Below are 24,853 nucleotides of genomic sequence, written 5' to 3'. Positions count from 1 at the left end.
ACGCTGAGAGGATGTTTGCTGAGGTGCCAAGCCTTTTCTCTCAGCTTCACTGTTTAGCACAGTGGTTGCAAGAGTCAGGTGAGGGAGACACGAGAGGAAACAACAAGGATCTTCTGCTTTTCCCCCACCCCCAAAGCTCATTTCAAAGGTAATGGCTGCTGCTTACGCATGGCTCTCGCCACTTAGTAAAGAAGGGAAGGGGGACAGTTAACTGACAGCTTCGCTGTGACAACAGGGTCTGGACACAATTTCTCTCAGCTTTTGAAGATTTAATTGAGGCTCTGTTATGGCAGGTTAGTTCTTTCAGGGAACCTCACCGCTTGGCTTTCTGTCCTTGTGTTCCTGGTGGGGAAATGGCCAGTTAGGCCCTGATTCAGCAAAAGCATTTAAGCAGGTGCTGAAGTCTCATTGAGTTCAATGGGACTAAGGCCGTGTCTCCATGGGGGAAATTGCATGGCATAGTGTGACATACCAGGGTACAGTCCAGACTAATCGCCACAACTGTGGGTGCCGTACAATACCTTGCGGAAGTAGCTCCCACCTGGGCCACTCCCAAACAGCCTTCCATCATATAAGCCCCACCCTGAGTGTTGGTGTGGCTGCAGCCTGCCATCCACGCTTGGGTTACACTCTGGCTCTCACCAGCCTTGGTTATATGGCAGGGTGACTCCTACACACCCCCTGTCTTAGATTTTCCCCCAGAGATGTATGTCCTGTACTGCTCCTGGACAATACAAATTATATTAAGTCCTTTATTCCTTTAAGAGAATAACATGCACACAATTTGTCAGCCTCCGTGGCATTTCCCGGACACTTCAATTTAAACACACTGTATTGGATAAAACAATAAAACAAGTTTATCAACTACAAGGAACTAAATTTTAAGTGAGTACAAGTAATGAGGCATAAAAGTCCGAAATGGTTTCAAGAATAATAAAGATAAGACGTATACTAATACCTAATTTAACAAACTATATCAGATTGAAGCAACGTTTCTTACCACATGCTTCTGGCAGTCTTACTTACCAAACCCTTACTTACAAACCCTTACCAAACCCTTACTTACCAAACCCCTTCCCCCAGAGTCCAGCGAATGCTTCCTTCGTTGCTTCAGGTGCCATGAATGCGATGGGCTGGGAGAGAAAGAGGGGTGCGTTGGGGTGTGTGTTCCTCCTTTTTATAGTTCCAATCCCTCTCTTGAAAAACATTTCCAGCTGGGCACCGGGAGACAAAGAGTCTATGTGGAAGGATGTTCCCTGTTGCTTTTTCCCCCTCACCTGTTCGAGCTTTCTTTGTGTCCCTTCCTGCTTGATGGTTCTGTTTACTGCTTAAGTGCAAAGTAAGTAGAGCACATGTTCCTCTGTTTAGGACAGAGCTCTTTGCCGGCCTCAGTTTGGGCAGGGCTGTGAGGTGAGGGAAAGATCACCATAGTATGACTTCATACACAGTGTTGCCACGTGTATGTTGTCAGGACTATACTTACCAGCAAATTATGAGTTTTCAGTTGATACTCACAAGGCATGCCTTGTACAAAAATGATTACAGTAGCTTGCAGGATGTGAACACGGTTACATTCTGCCACATGCAGCCACTGCGGTATAATTTAGCTATGCTGGAATAGCTCCCTGTGTGGATGCCCTATTTGTCATGAACTATGGGTTCCTTCAGTTGATCCTTGGGCTAGCTGGCTCAGTCCTTGGGCCAGTAAATGAGCCCAGCTGGGCTTCAGCAGCATCCCCTTATGGGCTGGGCTGCCCGATTGGCTTCAGGGTGCCCACAGTTCTGCCTTGGAGTTCAGCAGTAGCAGCAGGCCACTGGCTGGTCTACACTTCGCCCACAGCCGTGATCGGTCCTGCTCCAGCATTGTTCCCAGTCTTGTCCCTGCCCTGCTCCGGTCCACACCAGTCCTGCTCAGATCCTGACCCCGGGCTGTGACCCTCCAGGTGCCTGGCCGTGCTCTGACCACAAGGCCTCACCACCATGGCTCCAATCCATGACACTATTCCAGAATAATTAGCAGAGTCATTATTGCTAGAACAGTGTGTCTGCACAGGAAGCTATTCTGTAATGGCTCTTTCTGCAATAGCTTTGCCTATATTTGGCCTGTATGTGTAGGGGCTTTTCAAAGACATTTTCAAACTTAGTATATTGATCCCTAATGTGGAAAGAGCATATTATAACAGTTTTTAACTATCTAGGAAATTCAGTTGTCCCTACACTACATCACACAGCTCCTCAAAACTTAATAATGACAGTGGGAATAGAATTCAAATCCCACAAAAGCACCCTGCCATTTGAGCTAAAGGGGAATCTCCACTATTTTCTGTATATGGCCTATGACACACAGTTGTGCTGTCCTAATTCTAATTCCGATGCTGCAGACATATACTAGCCAGTTTGTTGAAATATTATTGTGTATTTGGGTGTAATGGGCCACTTTTTTGTATGATTCCATAATACAAAATGCATAATTAAAAGGACAAAATGGACTAGTCTGAAAAGCATTAGTTATTCTAGGCTATCAATCACTTTTCAGAACTTGGGTTCACAACTTTTTTCTTCTTCTTCTTCTGGAGGGTGAAATCTAGTTAATAGGCTAGATTTGTTGCTAGCAAAAGGGGAGGGAAATACTGTTTATAGGAAAAATTCGTGGTGTGAGTAAGGAAATGGTGGAAGTATCTGAAACAGACCTTGTTCCATACTTTTGCTCTGTGATTTGTGCTGGTCTTTTGAGAGCTGTTTGGATTTATTTTTTTTTTTTAATTAAAAAAGGAATACAAACATTTTCCAATTTGTTGACCACTTGTAGTCATTCTCTTACCTTGACTTCAGCCAGAGCAGCAGATACTTGGTGCTTCTCAAAAACGTCTCAAGTTGGGCACTCAAAATCCGAGGCTGCTTTTGAAAATGTTGGCCAAGGCTCTTAAACTAAAGGACAGAATAATCAGTACAGATCCCATGACTGCTGAAGCCCAGGGTAAACAGAGAATTTCAAACCCAGGGACCATCCGTTCAGACCTCAGATGAATGGAAAAATAGAGCTGGCTGGGAATTTTGGAATAATTTTCTGACCCAATGCACCTCTCTTACAAAACTGAAATTTTCCATGGGAAAACTCGATTTCCGTTTGTTGGCCAGCTCGACTCAAACACATGTTTTTAGTGAGTCCCATTTGACTGGTGGTCGGTCACTTGGCGGTGTGTGTTCATTATCTGCTGCAAACTTCATTGGGAAACCGGAGATGAAATAAAACACATGGGTTGCGAAGCTTAGTCCGTACACAGCAATGGAATCTATTGAAGCTTTATTTCCTTTTAGCAGCTTGGGGGGGGGAAGGAGGGGGAAAAGGGGAGGGGGGAACTGTGCACGTTTTGAAGGGCTTAAATAACGTCCCACTTAACAGCCCGGAAAATAAACGGCTGCTCTCAACGGAATTCCAAATGACTGAAATATCTAGATTCTCTTTTTGGCGGGGGGGGGGGGGAGTACCAGAAATAAAGTGATCGCCGGTTCCTATGGGCTGCAGCTTTTGATATGTTTGTGGCTATTAGTCTGAGCCCATTTAGTAGCAGAGGTGTCTGCTGTGGTAGGGTAATGCTGTCGTTAGCGTGTTTTAAAATAAGGTGCGAATCCCCAGCTGGGTGCCATCTGGTGAAATAATCATTGATCCTTTCATAGACACCCACCTCAAAGACCTGGTGTCTGGCGGCATACGGGCACCATACAGTTTGTATTCTTAATGTGCGTGGGTTCCCCCACCCTCCCGATCTTTCCAACCTGATGTAGGAGGTGTTTACAAATCCTTCATTAAACTGTGCTCTTAATGTCAGGTTTTTTTTCCTGTTCCCTAACGAGGGACTGTCTGCATCACCCATCGTTGCAAAATAAAAGCCAGTCCTTGGTTCCTGTCGCTAGTTGCTGACAAAGCTCACCCTATCCTGCAGGAGCAATGCGAATCCTGATTGTAACCAAACCGAAATGCTCTGGTTGCAGTGGAAGCCACTTGATGGCTTTGGAGAAAGCAAAATTTTCATGTATAAATAGGCAATTAACTACCATACATATTTAGCGTTCACCTTTCTGCATGGCTGAAAACCTGCTATGCGTGTATCCTTAAGGAATGGGAGGTGTATTAATCGAAAGACATGTGGAAAAATACAGTCTTTATCTTACCTGCTAGCTTTTCAAAGGCGAGGCTGAAGGCGAGTTTTCTTTGCTTGTGAAGCCTGCTGTTTGGTGTGTGTTACAGCGACTGGTTGTTCTCGAGGTAGGACAAGAAGTAATCAGCATAGTTTGCAGCAAGCGTGATTTAGGTTGTGTATTTAAAACTTTTTAACCCTAAGGACAGTTAAGCACTGGATCAGGTTACCACGGGAGGTTGTGGAATCCCCATCTTTGGAAGTTTTTAAGAACAGGTTGGACAAACACCTGTCCGGGATGGTCTAGGTTTACTTGTTCCTGCCTCAGCACAGGGGGCTGGACTAGATGACCTCCTCCCTACACTTCTGTGATGCACCCCTCAGTGCTGGTTCTATATGAGTGTCCTACAGCTCCGAGTTGGGAGACTGGTTCTTTAGCTCCTGCTATAGAGGCTTATGCTCTTAACTCTGGAAGTCCCAGCGTCAACCATGGGTGATGACTAAGATGATAGATATTAGATCTGCCTGGGTTTAGACTTTGATGTGAAATGCTACAAAATTGTGTCCTGACCAACAGGAAAGGTTTCCAAGCAAGAAACTGCCATTTCTGAGGCCACTTAAGCTGAATTTCAACAAAGGACTGGCAATGTGGACGAGACCGATGGTACGGTGTCTGTGATAACCACCATGACTGGGCGAGGTTGCTCCCCAGTAATGCAGTGGAGCGCCTCTGACATCAGCAGACTATGCCAACCTTATGCCAGTTATCTGTTGAAAGTTGCTGAAAACATGTCTCCAGCCTTTACTTTGTGTTCAACGCTTCGCTTCCACTGGCTCATTCTAATTGAACCGTTTTCCTTCTTTCCCAAACCGCAGGTGATTAAGTACACGTTGGATCCCGTGTGGAAGCCGTTCACTGTGCCTTTAGTGTCGCTGTGTGATGGAGATGTAGAAAAGCTGATCAAGGTAACTGTCAATATGGGGCTGGTCTCCACTTACCGGAGGATCAATGCGCGGTGATCAATCCATTCTAGTGAAGACCTGATAAATCAACTGCCGATCGCTCTCCCATTGACTCCGGTACTCCACCGGAACAAGAAGCATAAGGTAAGTCAACTGGAGAGTTTCTCCCGTCAACCCAGCACGGCGCAGACACCAGAAGAAGTCAACCTAAGGTACGTCAACTCCAGCTACATTATTCATGTAGCTGGAGTTGCAGAACTTGGGTCGACTTAGCCCAGGAGTGTAGACCTGCCTATAGAGTGACCCTTATGTTGCTCTGGCTTCTTGTTGCATTATGGTACTCAGCCTCTGACACTGTGGCGGGGAAGGAAGGGTGAAGCTGCCTTCGAGGCTGAAACTAACACAGATCCAGAACCGCTGAGGAGGAATTCATATGCTACCAAGAAGCAAGGCCACATTTCTATGATAAACCCAGGGTGACTGGTCTCTTTTCATCCTAAAGTCACATCGGCTGACTGCAGCGGCTGAGCAAATGTTTTCTGGCAAACTGCAACAGAAATTCCAGCAAGTGGCATCACATTTGCTACCCTCTTGGGTCATGGGCAGGCCTGGAGCCTTTAGAGCCACCACACACACCTCAGCAAGTGGAGCTCATGGCGTAACTGAAAGCAGGTAGTGGTGGGAGGTTGTGATTCTTAGTGGAGCAGCATTAGAGGGGGATGAGATGCTTTGCCAGGGGGTTTCACAGCTATTTGGTGGCAGCAGAGGATGGTAAGACTCGGGAACCTTGGTTTCCATTCCAGGCTCTGGAGGGGAACGTGCTCCAGTGGGCACAGACGCTTCAGCTCTCCAACCTATCCCTGTCCCAGTCCTGTCTCTTCACCACCCCAGTATCTCATCCCATTCCCACTCTCCTCACCTAGTCAGTCCCACTCTCCACTCCTTAGGCTTCTTCTCCCAGGCCTAACTTGCCCCCTCCAGATTCCCATTCCCAGTCTAACCTCCCCCCTCCCCGGCTCCCTGTCTGTTTTCTCTCCCCATGTTCTCCTTCCCCAGCGGCTCCCAACCTCCTGCCCTGGACCCCTTGTCCAATCTCAGTGTGTTGTGCTGCCCCTGCCCCAACTCCTTGGCTAGCCAGTCCTAGTTCTCCCCCTACATCCCAGCTCCTCGTCAGATGTCTCCCCACTGATTCCCAGTCTCTTTGCCCAGCCAGTCTTAGTCTTCCCATGGCTCCTTATCTGATCTCAGCTCCCCACTTCCTCCCATCTCCTTTGTTTTCCTCCCAGGATCTCCATACCAATCTCCTTCCCCCAAGGTCTGTCTCCTGTCCCCTCTGCATTCAAATCAGGCAGCTTCCTTCTCATTCTCTGGGCCTCAGTGGGGGGACATTGAGAGAACAGAAAAGACCCGTTGGTCTCCTTGCTTTCAGTTCTGGAGCTCAGCCCAGAGCTGCAATTGCAGGGAAAGTCCTGCTCAGCCCCAGGCTGGAGCATGCTCAGTTCATACAGAATCCTCAGGGAATTTAACTCTGAAGATCTAGCAAGTCTCTACTGAGCATGTGCAAAGTCTGATTTTTAATTTTTTTTCAAGGGCTTATAACCCGGCCAACCTATAACTTGGGCAGGAGAGATTTTCAGAGGACCAGCTAATGGCATTTCCATGCCACCCAGGCCACCCTCCCTGGTCAATTTCAAGTCCCTGGTCCAAAGCAAAGAAAAGGTCACCAAAATTCAACGTAGGTAGCCTGCAGTATGTTCTCCAGCCTAGTTCCTGGAAACCGTTGAACCATTTTGGCTGACATTTTTTCAGAAAAATTCAGCCGGAGGCAGGCAGACACCTAGACTTAAAAGTTTCAGTCTAAGTAGTTAAAGTTTGGCAAAATTTTCAGCAACTGGATATAGGGCTTTATAATGGGAAGTGTAAGATGACCTTAACAACGGGTGACGCTACCAATCCTGCTACACTAAAGAGCCTTTACAATCAGCACAAGGGGTGAGCGACCGTGTCGGACTGTTCCATTGCTGCACACTCAGGAGACACTTAGAGCTAGAAAAGCCGATGAGACGTTTCAGTGAGTACTCAGTAGCAACTGCCTGTCATGGTTTTAAAAAAATAGAATATTTTAACTATTCCATCCTATACGCTACGTCAGTCATGGCAGTGCATATAATGCCCTCCTACAATTTGACATGTCGCGAAAAAACGTAAAATTGATTTTAAAAAAAAAAAGCTTTTACAGCATTTCTGAAACTGAATTTTTGGAAATTTCAAGTCTGGAGCAGTGCTCGTGGACTGGTTGCCGCTGGTGGTTTCATCATCACGTCATCGAAATCTGCTCTGAGTCGGGTTAGACCACATGCTGATGGTTAAAGCACCGCAGGCTGGCCTACACTAGCGCTCATTCTGTTCCTACGGCCGGTAGGAAATTTCTAGTAATAGGCCCAGCCCACTGCTTAATTTGTAATGGCAGATGTGCCGGGGCTCAAGCAATTTTTTTACTTTCATAGCTGAGGCAGCGAGTCCAGAGGTGCCGGGGTTATGAACTGCCAAGTCTGGAGATGCCAGCCCTGGCACAAATTAAGTAGTGATCCTGGCCCCAGAGGAGGGAGCATCTAAAGTCATTCTCTGGAGATCTCTGCCTTCATGGTCAAGGCAGTGTTGTTGCTGACAGGATCCAAAGAGCTGTGCTCTGCCCTCATTGGCTGACAGAAAGGCTGTTATGAGCCAGGGCCTTCAGGAGGCAGTGTCGGGGTAGTGGGGAAAGCAAAAGAGGATAAATCTGAAGGGTGAAGCAACGTGTAAACGTGACTCATCTAACCACAAGCAAGACCCGCACCTCTGCTGTGCATGAGAATGACCGCTTCCCCTCCTCTTCCCCAGGTCATGTGTTATGATTACGATAGTGATGGGGGACATGACTTCATTGGGGAGTTCGAGACCTCAGTAGCCAAGATGTGTGAAGCCCAAGATACCTTGCCGGTAAGTGCGGAAACACCGTCGGGTTTTAGAACAATAGTTTGGGGAGGAGGAACCCAGGGTCCCCTTGGCTAAGGGTTTCAAAAGTGGCTCTTACCCATGAGAGACTTCATGCTTTAAATCAATGTTAAAGCCCCCACTTCCCCTCACTCTGAAAATCAAGCCCCTTTTAAGGAGTCTGGGCACCCAAAATCACTAGTCATTTCTGAAAAGCTTGACCCCTGTTGGCTCTTCTTTTTCTAACATTCTCCTGTCCTCGTTTCTGAACCTGTTGCTGATGGAAGTGCTCTTTGGCTAACTGAGGGGTCTGCCACATGGGGTTGAGCTTTGTGTCCACCTGGCCAGCCCTGGTGATGTGATGATGCTACTCCATGTCACACGGCAGCTGTCGCAGCATGACACGGCAATTTTTCTCCAGCCCGGCTGAGATTTGGGGGTGTTGTTTTAGATGCCAGCAGGTTCAAGGTAATGAAGGCATATAATAGAGCTCCATTTCCTTCCACGGGTTCTGGGTGGTGGTTATTTATTTGTACTGCAATCACACCAAGATTAGGCCTCATTGTGCTGGGCCATGTCCATACACATTGGGTACGTCCACACTTCCAGCTCCAGGAGACATACCCGCGCTAGTGCTGATTGAGCTAACGCACTAAAAATAGCAGGGGAGCCGTGGCAGTGGGAGCCACCCTGAGTGTGACCCTCGTCGAGATCCTAGGTGTGTAGTCCGCTGGCTAGCCGCTCGCGCCGCTGCGACTATTGTCTACCTGAACGGGAAATCCAGTGCCAGTATCGATATACACACCATGAGAGGCAGTGCCCGCCCCAAAGAACTCCCCGTCTAAATAGACCAGACAGGGTGGGAGAAGGTAAGAATTATCCCATATGAGGAACAGAGAGGGACAGTGACCCCACCCAGGAAGTCTGTCAGAGCTTGGAATCGAACCTATTTCCCCTGATTCCCAACCGACTGCATTAGCTACAAAACCCACGTTCAACTTCAGTAACCCTGCTACTAAACACTTCCTTGAGTTCCATCCACCTTCCGAGTACTGTGCAGGCCTTAATTACCTCCCCTACAAATTCCTCTGTGATGTGGGTGAGCGTCATGATCCCTGTCTTACAGACAGGGAAACTGAGGCACAGAGGTGTAATGACTTGTGCAGACCCAGTGAAGGCTTCAGAGTTGGCTGCCCAACAGAGAAGCGCAGGTCTTGGGCCGTGATCTCAGATGAACTGGGCGGGTGTTGGTGCGGTGAGATTCCTCTGCATCCTGCATGTTCCGGTTGGATTGCTCTGCCGGCATTTCCTCGTTTTGATTCTTTCGGGGCTTTTTGAAGGGGTCTGATTCTCTTTCATTTAATTTTGTCCTTGCTTTAATATAACTTAAAACGCCACTTGCACTGTCCCTGGGAGACTGAATCAGAGTGGAGCCTGTAATTCACGTACATCCTAACACCCAGCGAGTGTCCATCTCCTTTGACAGCTAGACCTGAACATACAGAATAGCATGAGCCCAGACCTCCCATTGACCTGCCGGCTACTGCTGTCGAGTTCTCATGGGGGACTATGCCCATAAATGTCATATTTTTGTCCCTCTTCACAGCAGTAGGGAATATCCTGAGAGGGCTGGAAAGAATTGATGCTCAGACCATTCACTTGCACCTGCATCGAATCCCAGAAGATGCTTTGCTGCATACAGAAATGCATGTTTTAGCGAAGACGCCCCATTCCAGTGCTGCAGGATAATGAGAAGAGTATTTCCACCTGGTGCTAAAAGCTTCTCTCAGACAGGCACCCCTACTCTCCTTTGTCTGGGATCTGGCATCTAAGTACAATTTTAGAGGCCGCCATTAAAGTAGCTGCTAGCTCCACACATGTGTCAAGTGGCTTTGTCCGTACAAAGCCTCCGGCAGACTGGCCCTGTGGCGGGAACGGAGGGGTAGTGTTAAAATGTGCTGGCTTGGGCAGACACACCCACCCCAGCTCTGCTCGAGCGATTGCGCTAAGATTAGCAGCGTGGCACAGGCTACCCTCCTGCGTACAACTCCAGCCGCTCCCCTGAGTGCATATTCGGGCAGCTAGCCCAAGTGGCCGCTACCGCCACCCTGCTATTTTTAGGCGCTACCTCGAGCAGAGCTAGTCTGTGTACATCTACCTAAACTGGGAATTACAGCTCCCTGCTATTGTGTAGACGCACCCTAGGTCTGCTCACTGCAGTGCATCTGGGATCGGCGTGGTTCTAACCACCCCCAAATGCTAAGGAATCTCCTGCACCTAAATGTCCAGGCCTCTGCCCCACCCTCCGGCCACATTCTCTCTCCAAACCAAGGCAGCTTTTAAAGTTGTTTCTCATTAAAATAACTGGAAACTATTGAGTGATTCATTTCCTGCCCTGGGATTTCTTCCCAGAAAATGTGCTGGTACTTGACCTACATGATGACACAAGATTTCTGACATACTTGGCCAAATATTCTCAGTGGGGGAGGTTTAGGTTGGATATTAGGAAAAACTTTTTCACTAGGAGGGTGGTGAAACGCTAGAATGCGTTACCTAGGGAGGTGGTGGAATCTCCTTCCTTAGAAGTTTTTAAGGTGAGGCTTGACAAAACCCTGGCTGGGATGATTTAGTTGGGGATTGGTCCTGCTTTGAGCAGGGGGTTGGACTAGGTGACCTCCTGAGGTCCCTTCCAACCCTGATATTCTATGATTCTTTATAAAAGCTGTGAGAGCCACAGTGCTTAGGGCAGCTGAAGTTCGGTCCCACTTGCAGATGACTCAAGGTCTAATTTACTGGCTGTCTGGAATGATGCCTGTCGATAATGTGGATTCTCTCTGATCTAGTCACACTCCTCCTTTCCTCTGTGTCTCTCCCTTTGCTTAGTCCTTCTTCCTGAAGGGTAGCCTCTCACTCCTGTCCATGCCTGCATCTACAGATAGTCCCTCTAACCTCTACTAGTTGGCTCTGTGGTGCCGCTTGTAGAGATGAAGCGATACTGCAGAGAAGGAGGATGGTTAAAGTTGGGCCTCAAGAGATTTGGGTTTGATTCCTGGCTCTGCTACAGATTATCTGCGAGAGCTTGGGCAAGTCATTTACTCTCTCTCTGACTGAAAACCCCACCTGTACAATGGGAATAATAACACTCCTATCCCGTAGATTGCGAGGCAGATAGGTTAAGAACTGCCTTCTACTTACTTGTATGTACACCGCCTCGGAGAATAACATCTTGATCTTGGCGAGAGCCAAGTTATTGCTACACAATAACTGTTCAAGAAGACAGTGTAAAGGATAGACTGTGACATTCCCAGATCTACTGTGTATGACACACCTTTACTGTACATACGTCTGGGAAGAGGGAAGGTTTATGGAGAAAGGGGGGAAGGGGCTGGGGCACGTCTCTGTAACAGCTTATAAATAGAACAAGTACACACACTGGTTTACCCAGTGACTAATCAACCTCTACCTTCCTCCAGCTTGGACTCTTGTCTGTTTCCTGCTTTCTGCTCTGTCTAGTGCCCAGTGCTCCTAATACAACTACTTGCTGTAAATAACTCAGACAGCCTCTTTATTGCAGACCCCAGGAGCTGAAGCCATCAGCAGTGTCTCTCTGCTCTTTTTGTGTGAATATACAACAGCACTCCCATGGCACCTGTTTGGCAATATTATCCAGACTCAGTTTCCCACTAGGTCTTGATTCCCCTTAACATGCCTGTGTTTGCTAACTCCAAGCCAAGGGGCTGGGTTTATACTTTCTCCGTTCAGCTTTGCCCTATGTTGGAAATATGTTTATAAAGCTGTGATCTTAAACATACAAGGGCGTCGCTATGGACTAAAATTTCAAGGGCTCAGTACCCAGAGCTGGTCAACGTCTCTTTCTAAAGATCTCAGTGGTGGGGTCAGAACCACCTTTTCAAAACCCGGCTTTGCTGAGCTTTTTTCAAAATCTGGCTATTGATTTAGGTGCCCAAAGGGGAGCTGAGCCTTCTCTGAAAATCTGGTCCCAGGGGCGGGGGGACCATTTAGGGGAAAGGTATCTATCCTTTCCCCTAAAGTATCTGGGGAAGAAAGTAGGAGAAACTGAAGGACAGTAAAAATTGAGGCAAGGCTGGAGGACAAGACATCTGAAGCCGAGGGAGCTAAATTGATGTAATCTGGGGACGAGAAGGACATGATTGACCCTACAAAGTAACAAGCTCTCTGCTGAAAGGGAATTATTCCATCTCCAAAGAGAGCAGAGATGAGGAGCCAGCAACCCAACACTGAGGAAGGAAACGAATATTGGTCATTAGAGCTAAGTTCTTACCAGTTAGACCCACTGGGCACTTTAACGGAATCTCTGGGAAGGGGATTGAGGCACCATCTCTGCTGGGACCGAGGCTCGGGTTAGGTTAGGTGTCAGGATTTCCCCCACTCCATTCCCAAACGCAGGCAGTCTCGGTTCAAGCCAAGTGGCCATGTCCAACCCTGGGTCTGATTCTGTGACCAGGTTCTGTGCTCACTCTAGCCAGGGGTTGGTTTGTCAGTTGGGTCACGTGGGCCGCTGGATGAAGGGAGCTGCAGATGAGCAATGGTGGTTAACCGAGATAGCGTGCTACACGGCACCCAGGAGCTGCATGTGCCTGCGGGCCACTGAACTGTCTCCCCGTGTGCCTGTCTGGAGGATGAGAAGCCATTCTGGGAATCCCTGGGTGGGTGGAACTATGGCCCTCCTTGGCTCTGCCATTGCACGTGGACCGTTGGTGATGCCACTGAGCCTGCTACATGCTGATACTCAGACTGGACACGACCCCGGCCACTAAAGATTCTCATGATGGGCCTGTACAGCCCTACCTGGGGAAGGACTCTGGCTTCTGTCTGGGGTGGAGTTTTATTCTCCTTTAAATGTGGCTTTGGCTTGTCCCTTATTTCTGAAGCACTGATGTTCGCGAAGCCCTCTCAGCCCAACATACAATAGTTGGATATATAGCCAGGAAGCCCCAAGTAGGAGTAGGGTAGTGGTATTACCCCTATATATAGCATCTGGGAGCCCACTTCTGGAATGCCGCGTCTGGGTCTGGTGTCCACGCTTCCCCAAAAAAGCTGCGGAAACTGGGGAAAACGGCTCCGGAAAGACCTATAAGAACGTTTCACGGTCTGGGAACCATGCCTCACAATGCGAGATTTCCGAAGCTCAATCTATCCAAGAAAAGGGTCACAGGTGGCTTGACCATGGTCTACAAATACCTGCACGGGGAAGAGATTTCTGTTTGTAGGCAGCTATTTAGCAAGGGGGAAAAAACACATTCTGAGATTCAGGGGTTGGAGGCTGAAGCAACACAAATTCACACGAGAAACCAGGCACACATTTTTAAGTAAGGGTGACCAATCATTAGAACTACTGAAGGGAAAGCTGGGATGGCATCTCTGCTTCTGAAAGAGGCTCTCCCTATCCAGTTACTGCTGAAAAATTGCTGCTGGATTGAATTGGTTTCTGAAGAGCATATGTGTTCCTTCACACTGGAGCAGATTGTTGAACTCCCAAGGAACGATGCCCCATTCCCCACTTGCAATGGCTTTCTCTCCCCCTCACATCCCCTTAGATAACCCAAGGTGAGTGCTACATTGGGGACAGAAATTAGTGGGTGTGAGCACCTCTATAAATCACTCCCAAGGGTTCTCCAGATGGGTACTCAAAAACTAGAGGTTACCCAAGTGGGCCTCAGCCTCCATACGCCATTATCCCCCCCACTGTCAAATAGAGATAACTCATAAGCTTCATTCGTGCCTGTTAAGCACTCTGAAATCCCTGGGCAGAAGGTGCTGCAGTGGGGTAAAATGTTTTTTATTGTTTTAAAGATGAAAAATCATTAAAAATGAAGAATAATATTAACCATTAATTACTCTGAGATGTTTTTGGTTGTTGCAGCAGCTGGCTTACACTGGGAGACTCAGCTGTTGGCTGAGAAGTACTTAGGTGACTGATCAGCTAGCGTGCCCATGAGCTCCAGACTTCCGGGTTGCTATCCTACACTGAATGGGATGGCCAGCCCTTGTCGGAACTTGGCTTTCACATGGGGTGCTGTGTGTCTTGTTTGTTACAGCTCGAATTAGAATGCATTAACCCCAAAAAACAAAAGAAGAAAAAGAATTACAAGAACTCGGGCGTCATCATTGTGAAATCCTGCAAAGTGAGTGCAAAGCTTTTAAAAACCCTGTCTCTTGTTGGGTGGGAGGGGAGGAGGTGCCCAGATCGGAGGAGAGTTCAGGAGCAAAATCCCACTAGAAAAACCTTGATGGACCAACGGATGCAAATCACTAGTAAAGCGACGCTCCTCTGCTCGCACAGCAAGACGTAAAAAATCGTGCCGCCGCATTGGTATGCAGTCATGATGCTGCAGCAGTGCGGTACGAAGGGTTCTGTAGAATTAGGCAGAGCGTGGAGTATCAAAGGTTTCTGTGGAGCAGGACCGCATGAATGGACGTGTTGCTGTGTCCATTGCTTTCACCTCTGGTGGCAAGCCACCCCCTGCTTTATGGCAATAACCTTCCTGAGAAGGAGCAGAGGTCTCTGGTCTGTTTAACGACCTTCTGAAATTGTTGGAATCCACCCAGAAGCGGGAGAATAACAAGCTGGTAAGAAGGGGGATGTGGAATGGGGAGTTGTGCAATTACTGGCTTGGCCCTGACTTGTTTTAGGCTGCAAGGCCGTGCGCAATATCCCGAGTGGTCATAAATAAAACGTAATCCTCCCCCGATAATTCTTAGGGGTTGAGGGGGATAAAGCCATGATTTCACGCCACATTTCGAGCTCGGGAGGTGCCCAGTTCAAGATGGCGGTCATCCTGCTGACACGGGGGCACCTTTCAACGGCGCCACCTTTGGTTTTGATGTAGAAATGAAAGGCTGCCTCAGGAAATCCAGACATTTCTCCACATTTGCTTCATCCTGCGAGCAAAGAGTTTGAGAGAAGGGGTCAAAATGTCAGCTGCTCAACAGTTACACAATGTTTTTTGTTTTTTCTAAGCCTTCCAGGACTTTACTGATGATGAAGGGTGCTGAAATGCGGCTTTGAAAGTCTTTCTTTCCTCTTTCTTTCAGATAACCAGGGATTACTCCTTCCTGGACTACATCCTTGGGGGCTGCCAGTTAATGTTTACTGTAAGTATTTTTTGCTGCTCTTTGTCCATCAGGTGTAATGAATGAAAAACGTAATTGATCGGGAGCTCTGGGCTGGGGTCTGTGCACTAACATACGCATTGGGCAAACGTTTTTAAAGGTCACTGGAAGCTCGCTGTGTTTAGCCTTCCTACAGCACCTTGTCCTTTATAGTAGCTCAGAAGCCTTTGTCTTCACCCTTAACCTTTGTCAGGACGAGGATTTTAGCCACCAGCAGAGCTACACAGATGTCTCTGCACCGACGGAAACCCCCTAGCAGAAACACAACCTACCCTAGTGCATTGTGATTTTTTTCGCCAGTGCAACTTCTTCCCATTTCTAAGAAGAGTGAGTTGCCCCCGCATAAATAGTGACTGGTTTGTCCCCGTGAGACCACATCAGGAGCTGATTTTGGATTTGAAGGCTTTCAGGCTTCCTCCAGGCTCACTCAGGCGCCACCTATGGCCTGAAGAATGTCAGGATTCGCTAAATCGTTTTTGTTGACCACAGTTGGCACAAATTGGGCATAATTATCACGAATGCGCACACCCAGTCATAGTGACTGTACGTGCTTCCTAGGTCAATAGTTACCCAAGCATTTCTGTTGCTGGATCCACGATCACGTTTTTCTGGGTATGCGACCCAAGCAGTCCTCTCAGAAGGTCTCCCTGGCGGCTGGAATTTCTCCAGCTCTGAGTCCCGTTCGTTTGCAGGCATGTCTCTGATACTCTCAGGAGTGTATCTGTCGGTCAGAATGTCTCACAGGTATTGTCCATGGTCCAAGAAGCCAGCCGCTTCCCAGTACACCCAGTATGGAGTAGCCTTTTTTCTGCTTCCTCTTCAAGAGGTGCCGCACCTCCTCTCTCCATCTCGTTTTGGGCCTGCGTGTTTGGATGAGCTGAGCTATGTTTTGTTTGGCTCAATTTGTTAACTCTCCAACATGTGACAAACCTTCATTGTTGCCCTGGGCAAATGTACTGTTGTTCAGGTTTGAACAGCTTGGAATCCTGCAGGAAATTAGAATACATATGATCTTTCTTCTGTGTCTGGTCCCTGGAATTCTCCACTGTGCTACTTCATAGGATGTACGGGGGGAAATGAGGACGGACTTTTTTTTTTTTTTTTATCAGAACCACGGAGCAGTTTTCCAGATCAATGAAGATCAAACTTCCCCCAGATCCCTCACTCAAAACTACCAGCCCTTTTTTTGAGGTTTGAAAAAGATCCATTAACTTCTCCCCACTATTTTTCACACTGGCCTCTGCCTCTGCACTTCCTGGTTTCAGCTTGAAGTGGAAATGCTGTAAAATACTACAAATGACCCTGTTCTTGGAGTCTTGTGTTGCCTGAAGATGAACCAGGAAGCCTTGGGAGTCTCATGTGGGAGAGAGCCATTCTTGGAGACAGCTCCAGCTAACTCCCTACAGACCTGAGAAGTTCAAAGACGGCTCCAAGTTCTTTGGGGCTTTAGTCTAACCCAGCTGAATCTCTAGATCTTCTTCTGAAGTTCGCGGTCATTGGTTGGGGGTTTACATTAATTTTGCCTTGAAAAGCTGATCTGATTTTTTGAGTGGAATTCACTCGTTTGGAATGTTGCTGACGTACGCTTTGGATGTAATGGGAGAATTTTGGTGTTTCCCTTTGCATTTCTAGCCCCTCTTGTTTGAGCCAGCGTGCACGTGATTTGTCAGGAGCAACTCGAGAAGAAACGACTGCCCTCGAGTTTAACTGCTTACTAAAATGGATGTTCCACCCCCCTCCCCCCCCCATTTCTGAAAATTCCGGTTTTTAGTACAGTATCTAGAGATCCGTGTGTGTGTGCAGCATGCCAATTTTTATTTGTTGTCTAAAAAGACATAGGAGGCGAGGGAGGAGGAGATGGGGGGAAAGGAAGAGTTACCATAGAAACAGAAATGAATGCCAGAGCTTTTTATACACAGCTCAACTGTTGTGTTAAGGTCTTAGAGCAAAAGAGGGAACAAAAGGGAAAATGACTAAGTTTACTGGTAACACCAAACTCCTGTGTACATCGGCATGAAAAGCTGAAATCCACCCTATGGTTTAACGATCTACCGGTAATTGGCCAGCTTTGTTGTTCGTTTTTTTTTTAAATGGAATGTTTCTGTGATTAGTGTTTCAGTAAGGGAGGGTAGTTCTTCATTTATTATCCTGTAGGCACAATACCAACTTGCGGGGAGGGATAGCTCAGTGGTTTGAGCATTAGCCTGCTAAACCCAGGGTTGTGAGTTCGATCCTTGAGGGGGCCATTTGGGATCTGAGGCAAAAATTGGGGATTGGTCCTGCTTTGAGCAGGGGGTTGGACTGGATGACCTCCTGAGGTCCCTTCCAACCCTGTGATTCTATGATTAAGTTACCAGTAGCAACTGCTGGGTAATGACTTGAGAAGCCGCTGCAGAGAGAGGGCACCCCGAATTATGAAAGGCTGCCTGTCGACAAGGGCCTGGTGCCGCCCTGAAAGTCACGTGGTGACACGGGAGACCATGAAAAACTGCAAGAAGATGCTGAAAGGAAGCAAGAGAAGATCAGGAAATGGGGTTCTAAAAATGGCACTTCCCAGCCCATCCAGTGGCTTTGTGCTGAGGGGAATTCACAACTTTAGACAAACACTCATCAGCTTTTACCCACTTGGTTCCCATTCATTTTCCACTGGTGATGCTGCAGGCGTTGATGGTGTCTATATATACACAAGAGGAGAGAGAGGACAGGGACTGGGAGCCAGGAGACACAAGTTTCCTTCCCTTGTCCTGGTGTGCGGCCAGGGGAGAATCATTTCACCAACCCGAGACTGTTTCCCCTCCTGCCCTTTGTTTCGATCATGAGCTCTCCTGGGTGTCTCACGGAGTGTCCGTCAGTGCCTAGCGCAACAAGGGCTGACCGCAGCTGGGGCCTCTGCCTGCTAAGCTGACACAGATACACGTGTATGTTTCAGGGTGGAACAACAGCTGTGAACGTGACTCCTTAATGTTAACACTGGGATCATTCTGTCTCTGCTAGTGCCCTGACAGGGAATGGGATACTGCACTGAAGGGCTCGGCATTAAAAACCTGCATAGACTAGATTCTGTGTCTAATAAACATCTTTTGCAGGAAAATGAGGAAAGCCAGTGGAACGCAAGGAGCCTTCCCTCCCACCCCCCACTTTCCATTTCTTTGTCTAGAGCATTAATTTGCTTCCGACTTAAAGATCAGCAAACCCTTTTGGATAAAATCTGAGCTGACCGGACTGCAGCTGAAAGATGAGGTTAATGCTGCTGTGCTTATCCATGCGTCCTGCCTTGCCTTGTTTGCATCCCGAACCAAAATACTGGAGTAACAAGAGGCAGTTCCCACAGGCCCACAGCTACCTCTGCTGGGCGTGACCTAGAAACCTTGTTGGGCAGCATTTCCGTCCTATCTGAGACCTGGAAATACTGGTGCCAAGTGCCAACCCTACAAAGAAAAGAGAAGGAGACATGAATTTCCATGAGCCAAGCTGATCCCTGGTGTAAGCCGGCATCAGTGCAGTTACTCGGGGGTGAATTTGCCTCATTAACTGGGCTGGGCCTAACTCAGAGCTGATGTCACAGGTGATGAGGTGCATGCTGGTAAGCGAGCATGATTTTAGTCACCAAGGAAGTGGGAGGGGCTGGGTTTTAGTAGGAATTGCACCTTCCTGGGTTGCTTTTCCTGCTGATGCCTTTCCGTCCCCCACTCACCTCTGTAGTCACTTTTTATTAATGCAGAGTGCATGTTAAATGGCATCCTTCCATTTTGTAACGGGTCTTGATGTACTCTGCTCAGATCTGGCCAGAGGGAGAACTATGACCGTACAAGGGGCAGGACAAAGGAGAGTCGGCTCTTGGTGTGTAAGTTACACTCAGGCTCTTACTGATTTGCCAGTTGCGCCATCACTTATGTCACCTCTGGATCTGGCCCAATTGTTTGAGGTTTGCTTGTCCACCGGTGGGATTTCTCCTCTTTCTCTGAACAGGAAGAGTAAAATTCAGCTCTGGGATAACGCCGCTGAATTTGGCTCATGGAGTTTCTTCCTGGGCTTAGCACTTTGGAGCAGACAAGGTGGAAGCACTGAGAACTGCTTCTGGTATTTCAGTCCTTCTGATTCAGACTGTAAATAGGAAGCACACAAGCGCATGGAGAAGCTCAGTCCAAAAATTTTCAAAAGTGGTCTCTGACTTGAGATGCTTTATTTTTGGGCACCCAATTTAATCTGCTTTATCTTGGGTCTGATTTTTAACAGATCTTCTGAGGACCTGAAATGAAAATTATCTTCAGCATGCGCCACTGGTATTCAACACCTCTGGGAATTAGTCTCTTGGTCCTCCAAGGGGACACTCAAAAATGACTGTTACGCCCAAAACAGTGGCCACTTCTGAAAAATGTGGACCCGAGCCACAGAAGGCGTAAAACCTAGACCAAATAGACTCTGGTTTTAATCAACTAAGCTTTGTAGGAAAGCCTATGCAAAAGAATTGAACTTCTAGAAACTTTCAAAAATTTTGGCATGGGGTGAGGTTGGTTTACATTTTGTCCAAACTGCTATGCTGATCCCAAGTGAAAATGAAGTAAATATGAGTGAACAGTGTAACGCTGTTGCAAAAAAAGTGATCATTCTGGGATGTATTAGCAGGAGTGTTGTAAGCAAGACATAAGAAATTGCCCCAAGGGAGGTTTAGACTGAGCATTAGGAAAACTTCCTAACTGTCAGGGTGGTTAAGCACTGGAATAAATTGGCTAGGGAGGTTGTGGAATCTCCATCATTGGGGATTTTTAAGAGCAGGTTGGACAAACACCTGTCAGGGATGGTCTAGATAATACTTAGTCCTGTCTTGAGTGCAGGGGACTGGACTAGATAAAGGTCCCTTCCAGTCCTTTGGTTCTATGATTCATCATGAAAGGGGTGGTGGGAAGACAGTGAAGTTTTCTGCCTGGTCCATAGACCCATTAGCTGGATTTATAATGGAGATTTCTACAGGTCTGTGCTTCTGTCTTCCTATTCAGGTCGGAATTGACTTCACAGCATCCAATGGGAATCCGCGGGACCCCTCTTCGTTGCACTATATCAATCCCATGGGAACAAACGAATACTTGTCAGCTATTTGGGCAGTCGGACAGATCATTCAGGACTATGACTCGTAAGTACTGTCTCGTCCATTTGGATCATAGCTGCTTGGCCCAGAGTGTTCTCTTCCCTCGGTAGGATATTGGCAGGTTACGTTCCCTCTATTGCTAGTGCACATAGGCAGCATGGTTTAGCAGGGTGGGGCACTTGACTCTGCACTCGCTTACTGCGATATCTTGGGCAAATCACGTCCCCTCTGTGTGCCTCAGTTTCCCCATCTGTAAAATGGGGTTAAATACCCGCTTAAGTGACGCTCTGAGATCTGTGGATGAAAACTGACACAAATTCAAGTTGTTGTTTCAGCCATGAATTGCCAAATAAATACAGAAGTGAATCTCTCTTTTCTTCTTCTTCTGGGGAGAGGAGAATTCAAGCATAAATGGGGTGTCGAAAATAATCCCATCTGCCCTCACACCATCAAAGACCAACCATTCTCTCACTCAGGGGTAGGTCTGCACTGCACTCTTAGCCCAGTCTGTGGGACCAGGACTTGTGGACTCCGTGTTTCCAAGCCCATGCTTGACCATTGTAAGCCTGGTCTTATAGTTGCTGGACCTGGGTCTCAGAATGGTGCTAACGTGTCCACACTGCACTATGCAGGCCACCTGACTTCGGTGTGCCCCTTGAGCCGTATCCACACTGCAAGATGACCGGGCTTGGACCTGAGTCTCAGCAGGACTCAGACTCTGATCCATCCCCTTAGCAGAGTCCTAGCACCCAGCTCCTGAGTGCTTACAGACCCGAGTCAGACTGATTTGTGTGTGGACAGAAGAGGGGCGTGGGCTCAAACCTGAGTCAAACCTGGGCTTCGCGTCCAGTGTAGACATACCCTTATTAGGGCTTGTCTACATGGTGGGGTAATGCTAGCTGTGGGGATCTGATTTCTAAAATAGACAACTGTGTTGCATATTAATTGGTCCCTGCTGATGCAGTGTTCAAGTGCACTAGGGAACCTTAAGTGAGCACCAGCAGAGTCTCCACCAGCCAGCGTGCAATGCATTAGTGCATCTTCGAAATCACATCCCCCTAGCGTGCACTGCTGCTCCATGTAGACAAGCCCTTACCGTGTGCGGGCTGTCCGTTTGAAAAGCAGATGCCCTCTGCCCTAGTATCTTTTCCCATAAACAGCTGTGCTAACGTACCTGTGTCCCTCGATTAACCGGTTGTGTGTTCCTCTAGTGTGGCATAAAATCAATAAATCAAACAATCATAGGAACGTCAGCATTCTAATACTGGATAATATATTAGGGCCTGATCCTGGGAGCAGTGTTGCCAGCTCTCATGATTACAAGAGGGAACCTTGCAATAGAATAGCTGGTGCTTTTCTTCAACCCCAAACTCCGGCAATCCTGCAATGACGTGAGAATCTCAGCCACGACTTAAAAAGAGAAGAAATTTCTGGCTCTTGTGACTGCAGAGCAAAGCTTGAAAGCGTGACCCCTAGAAGGCTGAAAAGCCCAAAGGCTAATAAAGCCCCCACATCTATTGGCCTAAGAACCATGCGATATTAAAAAGATAATCTCGCAATTTGGGGTCTGCTTGGGAATGACTGCCACAGATCTGTATTCAATGACCACTTCAGGTGCTGAGTACCTTCCAGCCTCGTCAGACCTTTCATGAGTGAAGAAATGTTGTTGTATGTTTGGAGAGGGGGTGCAAATCCAGTAACACTTCCTGTTTTGTTTTGGTTGTATTTTTTTTTTTTAAGAGACAAAATGTTTCCTGCTCTGGGATTTGGTGCCCAGTTACCGCCAGACTGGAAGGTAAAGTATTCTGCCTGCCATATGCTCTGCATGTTTAAAATGTATGCGTCCACTTGAGCAGGAATAAAGCTGTCTGTGACTTCCTGAGGGTTCAGAACAGAATGGCTGCCTGTTGTAACTCGAGAGCTTTTTATGCAGGGGATGGGCTGGGGGGGATGGGATAGACGGGCTCTGGTTTTCAAGCTTTGGAGAAGGAAACATGATTGTACGTGTGTGTGAAGGGAGGGAGGCTGGCAGCCAATTTCTCCCTCCCTTTCAAGATGGCATTAGAGCAGCCGCATTGGCATTAATTGGCCTAGTCAGCCACTGAGTCGCTCTCGAGGCAGGAGTGATTTGGGGAAAGTGGCAGGGCCCACTTGGTAAGTGTGTCAGACAGACACCGAGGACAAAATTAAAGGGGCCTGGAAAGGGAATGTCCGTTGTGTAATGTTTTACACGTAGAGTGTGGAAATGGACCCAGAAAGATAGTCATAGGTTTTAAATCTTTACACCTTAAGGACTGTATCTTGTACGGTCCGTGTTCTCTGGTGCGCTGAAAGCCAGTCACTTCCAGGGCTGGCTCTCAGCGAATCTCCCGAAAGCCATGTTGATCTTCTTTGGGAGTAGGCACTCAAATGGTTAAAGTGGACATGGTTCTGCAAATGCACATGCCAAAAAAAATCATCTCCCCTAACATATGGTGCGGTGCTCAGAGCATCGTTACAAAACCCAGTCCAGTCAGCGTTTCCACAGTAAACACGCATTTCGGTTTGTTGTTGTAACATCCTGCAGAGACTTTGGACCAGCTGGCAGAATTAAGATCCCAAAGAATTCACACCCATGGCTCACGGAAGAGCCAGTGCATGAATATAGGAGAAGGCATTTTAGAGTGTATGTGATCCTCCTGCTGAGTTTCTGGCTCTGTCTAAATACTGGGCCACGTTTGTCCGTGGTGGAACTCCTCTGGTGTCTATGGATGAATTTAGCCCATGGAATCTTGTTGTGTTAAGACCTGTAGTAAATTAGCACACAGCAAATCTCTCTGTGTTTTTGAACAGCACGGGCTGAACACTGAACCTGTCTGCGTCTCCCCATCACAGTTATTTGTGTTCATTACATTGTCCTGTTCTTGTGTTCATGCAATATTGGCCTCTGTACACTGATCAAAATCTCACTGGTACCCAGATTGGTTCTGGCAGGGTTCTAGACTAAATGGACTACCACATCTCTGCTTTTGGTTAACGGAGGGCACAGGGCACTCAGACTTCGGAACCTGGTCTTGTCCATGGGAGAGCGATTTATTGGTAACCTGTTGCGACCCTATTGTGCCTTTCTGAGGCCTTTATAGCAGGAGATTTCAGTATGCATTTCTCCTCCCTTTTTCAGTGGAATTGTTATTTCTCCAGCCCCATAAATGGGCATAGTGCTTCAGACAGGACAATGTGGACCCTGCCATAAAGAAAATAGTCTACAGCCCTGATCCTATGAGTCGCTGGGTGCCTCTGGTGACATCAGTAGGAGTTGAGGATGTTCAGGACCACCGAATGGGTCAGTAGGTGACATGAGTTCAGGCTGTTTAAAAGTGGTTACTCTGGAAGTTCATTATCATGGACAGGCTGTGACCCAAAGCTGGCCTTCTGAGGGGGAATTCTGATGGCACCATTGTTTCCACTCATGGCTTCAGAGGCATGTTTATGTGGGGCGTTACAATGGTCAAACAAACTTCAGCTTGTGTCTCATGAATAGAGCGATGCTCTCTGTGTCCGCAGTGGGTGGATTGCTGCTGCCCGCTAACTAACCCCCCTCGCTCTGAAATGTTCCGCTTCTGAATGGTGGAGACATCCCAGCAGTGCCCATCGTGGCATGGCTAGTGAGCAGGTCGTTCCACCAGCCCCGGCACCCTTTGTACTGCAAGGGAGACTCTCCCATTTCTGGACACAGTGCGTGCTTTGGGGCCTTGTAATCTTTCCGTTGACTTCAATGGGCCTTGGATTGATTGAGGCAACAAAACATCGGAGTCGTAGCAAAACTCTCGGCAGTGAGGTTTGTGAGCTGTAGAAGGGAAGATCTGGAGGCTCCATACTGGAGCACTTTGAACTGAATCTTTGGAGAATACATTGTAGGCACGGGCTAGATGGCCTAACAGGTCTTTTTCCATCTCTGATTTTCTGCCCTATTGAGCTGTGCACTTCATAACCAAAGGCCAGGGAGCTAAATGTTGAGTGAGGTCTATGTAACCTGGTTTTTAAGGTGTTGGGTCTTTAAAATGCACCAATCTAGGACATCAATTAACCTCCCATCCAGTCTCTGGGGCTGGCCGGACATGCCTTCCCACGGGAAAAGAGTTGCTAGCCCGGCAGCCAGAGAGGCTGAGTCAGGCACTCGGCCTTTCTCTCTCCTCCCTCTCTTTGTCAGATTCATGGCAGAGAGTGAGATCGGAGCCATCCTTTCGCTTCTCCGCGTGGAAAATCACAATTGTCCCGTGGAAAAGTTTGGCTTTTCAGGAAGGGCGTTTACTGCAAATCATCCGGGCAAAGTCATTACAGTCATTTCTACCCATCTCCTTTCCACTGGCACGCAGGACATGCCCTGGGCTATGTCCCGCAGGGCTTATAAAGAGAGGTTGGTTTAGATGTTTGTTTTTCTGATGCTCGCCTTGTATTGCAATATCAGGAGCAGAGGAAACTGCCTAAAAATGGAGGGGCCATGGGCGCCCGAACCATGGCCCTGCCCGCGCACCACCCCTCCCCCCCAGCTGTCGCC

General features: G+C 47.8%; 1 protein-coding gene across 3 annotated transcripts in view; it reads left to right on the top strand.

Annotated features, from left to right (window-relative positions):
* Window positions 1-24,853, top strand: part of CPNE2 (copine 2) — a 159,384-nt gene that overhangs the window by 88,186 nt on the left and 46,345 nt on the right. For all 3 annotated transcript variants that reach the window (XM_077831263.1, XM_077831265.1, XM_077831264.1), the window contains 6 exons: window positions 5,016-5,105; window positions 7,983-8,081; window positions 14,156-14,242; window positions 15,153-15,212; window positions 20,228-20,361; window positions 22,057-22,111. In XM_077831263.1, coding sequence (XP_077687389.1) covers window positions 5,016-5,105; window positions 7,983-8,081; window positions 14,156-14,242; window positions 15,153-15,212; window positions 20,228-20,361; window positions 22,057-22,111 — 525 coding nt within the window. The remainder of the gene's footprint in view (window positions 1-5,015; window positions 5,106-7,982; window positions 8,082-14,155; window positions 14,243-15,152; window positions 15,213-20,227; window positions 20,362-22,056; window positions 22,112-24,853) is intronic.

This window comes from Eretmochelys imbricata, chromosome 12 (genome assembly GCF_965152235.1).
Source record: "Eretmochelys imbricata isolate rEreImb1 chromosome 12, rEreImb1.hap1, whole genome shotgun sequence".
In the NCBI taxonomy this organism is placed as follows: Eukaryota; Metazoa; Chordata; order Testudines; family Cheloniidae; genus Eretmochelys; species Eretmochelys imbricata.
Note: the sequence above shows the minus strand (reverse complement) of the source record. Positions and strands in the feature narration are given on the sequence as shown.